At 48.1% G+C, this 2,120-nt stretch overlaps 1 protein-coding gene across 1 annotated transcript; it reads right to left on the bottom strand.

Moving 5' to 3' along the window:
- Positions 1-929: 929 nt before the first annotated feature.
- LOC117498274 (olfactory receptor 6N2-like) lies at positions 930-1,880 on the bottom strand. Its single transcript, XM_034150288.1, has one exon. It carries the CDS (start codon positions 1,878-1,880, stop codon positions 930-932), a length of 951 nt encoding a protein of 316 aa, XP_034006179.1.
- Positions 1,881-2,120: the final 240 nt, after the last annotated feature.

Raw genomic sequence — 2,120 nt, forward strand, 5'->3', positions numbered from 1 at the left:
CACAGCTCCTTCAGTGAGGCTGCTGTACCACGGTGTTTCAGAGAGAGATACCACAGCTCCTTCAGTGAGGCTGCTGTACCACGGTGTTTCAGAGAGAGATACCACAGCTCCTTCAGTGAGGCTGCTGCACCACGGTGTTTCACAGAGAGATACCACAGCTCCTTCAGTGAGGCTGCTGCACCACGGTGTTTCACAGAGAGATACCACAGCTCCTTCAGTGAGGCTGCTGCACCACGGTGTTTCAGAGAGAGATACCACAGCTCCTTCAGTGAGGCTGCTGTACCACGGTGTTTCAGAGAGAGATACCACAGCTCCTTCAGTGAGGCTGCTGCACCACGGTGTTTCACAGAGAGATACCACAGCTCCTTCAGTGAGGCTGCTGCACCACGGTGTTTCACAGAGAGATACCACAGCTCCTTCCTTCCTGTAGCAGTCAGACTGTACAACCACCACGGCCCCTAGTAGACCACCTCACACGCTGGAATACTAAATATGTTTGAAGAATTCTGGGAACCTTTTCCTTAGAAATGCAAACCTCAAATGTACGTATAACATAAGTAAACAATCTTCTAGTACCTTAAACATATTATGCACCGGAACGGTATTGACGGTATTCTTAATATTTTGTTTACGTATTTATCTAGTTTTTGTATTTGTTCATACATTTTGGTACTTTTCTTTTATGTCACCTATTCATATTTTATTAGATATAGAAGTTGACAGGACCCTCTAGGGGAGGATGGAGACGGGACCCTCTTGGGGATGGCCCATGGTGACGTGGAGCCGAGAAGGAGGCCTAGAAAATGTTTCCCGCTCTCAGTTATGTTTGTGGTGATCAACTGAATATGGGCCGCACTGTTTCTCCTGATGTGCAACAAATGCTTCTGGCTGCATGGATCTTTGTGTGGTGCAATCAAACAGTGTTGGGATCAGCTGTCTCTGCGGCAGCTCAGCAGCCTCTTCACATGCGTGAACACCTCCTTTAACTTCAGTCCGTACACCACCGGGTCCAGTACAGTGGGTATTATCAGGATCACAATGGAGGTGATGAGGGTGGTGTCAGATTCTCTGTTGCTCTGCAGGCGGCGAATCATCAGATCTAAGTAGACGCTGATGGAATAGTTAAAGAAGACGAGCAGGTGAGGAAGACAGGTTTGTAGAGCTTTGCTGCTGAAGCTACGTGAGCGCCGCAGACAGATGAAGAGGATCCTAGCGTAGGAGAAGATCATGAAGGTGGCGGGCAGGAATATGATAACTGCTGTGATCAGCACACTGTATATTCCACTCAGCTGCGCTTCAGCACCACCGCAGCTCAGGCTCACAATGCTGAAGATGTCGCAGTAGGCCACTTTGAGCTGCGCCCTGCAGAGCGGTAAGCGGCTAGCCAGCAGCGTTGAGACTACCCCTAAAATAACAGGCAGCATCCAGCAGAAAAGCAGCATCAGCACCACCTTGGCAGGAGTTACCAGCACAGCGTAGTGCATCGGGTGGCAGATGGACAGGTAGCGGTCAAAGGCCATGGCCGACAATAGCATGAAGCTAGCTCCACCAAGAGTGGAAACAAAGAAACCCTGGCACAGACACAAAGTCCGGGACACCTGCACCAAGCCGGCGCCGGACAGCAACAGATCTGACAGAAGTTTAGGATAAATCAGTGTGCTGGCTGTGAGAGAGTTCAGCAGAAGTGATGCCACGAAGGCAAACATGGGCCGGTGAAGAGCTCGCTGCGAACAGATGATATAAATCACCAGAGAGTCACTGAACAACACGAAGAGGTACAGCAACAAAAACACGAAGAATAAGAGCGAGCTGTGGCCAGACAGCGAGGAGAAACCGACCAGCGTCAGGGACGAGGTCACGTTAAACCCTGCTGACGTCATGAGGAGACCCCAACAAACAACACACTGTGACCTCAGGTCAACAACAGTAACAACAACAGAGCTAACCAACCTGTTAACATTATTTATAAAAACATTTAAATAAAGGATATAACATTAGTTTATATCACATTGACATATACAATAATGTGCACAATGTAGTGACTGCTTTTTCGTCTTTTGTTTTCTTAGTTATGTTCTCTGTATTTTATATGTTTGTGTTATGTGTAATGTTGCTGCCTT

Source organism: Trematomus bernacchii, unplaced genomic scaffold (genome assembly GCF_902827165.1).
Source record: "Trematomus bernacchii unplaced genomic scaffold, fTreBer1.1, whole genome shotgun sequence".
Lineage (NCBI taxonomy): Eukaryota > Metazoa > Chordata > Actinopteri > Perciformes > Nototheniidae > Trematomus > Trematomus bernacchii.

Coding starts and splice junctions, on each gene's coding strand:
- LOC117498274 (XM_034150288.1), bottom strand. CDS start 1,880: ATGACGTCAGCAGGGTTTAACGTGACCTCGTCCCTGACGCTGGTCGGT.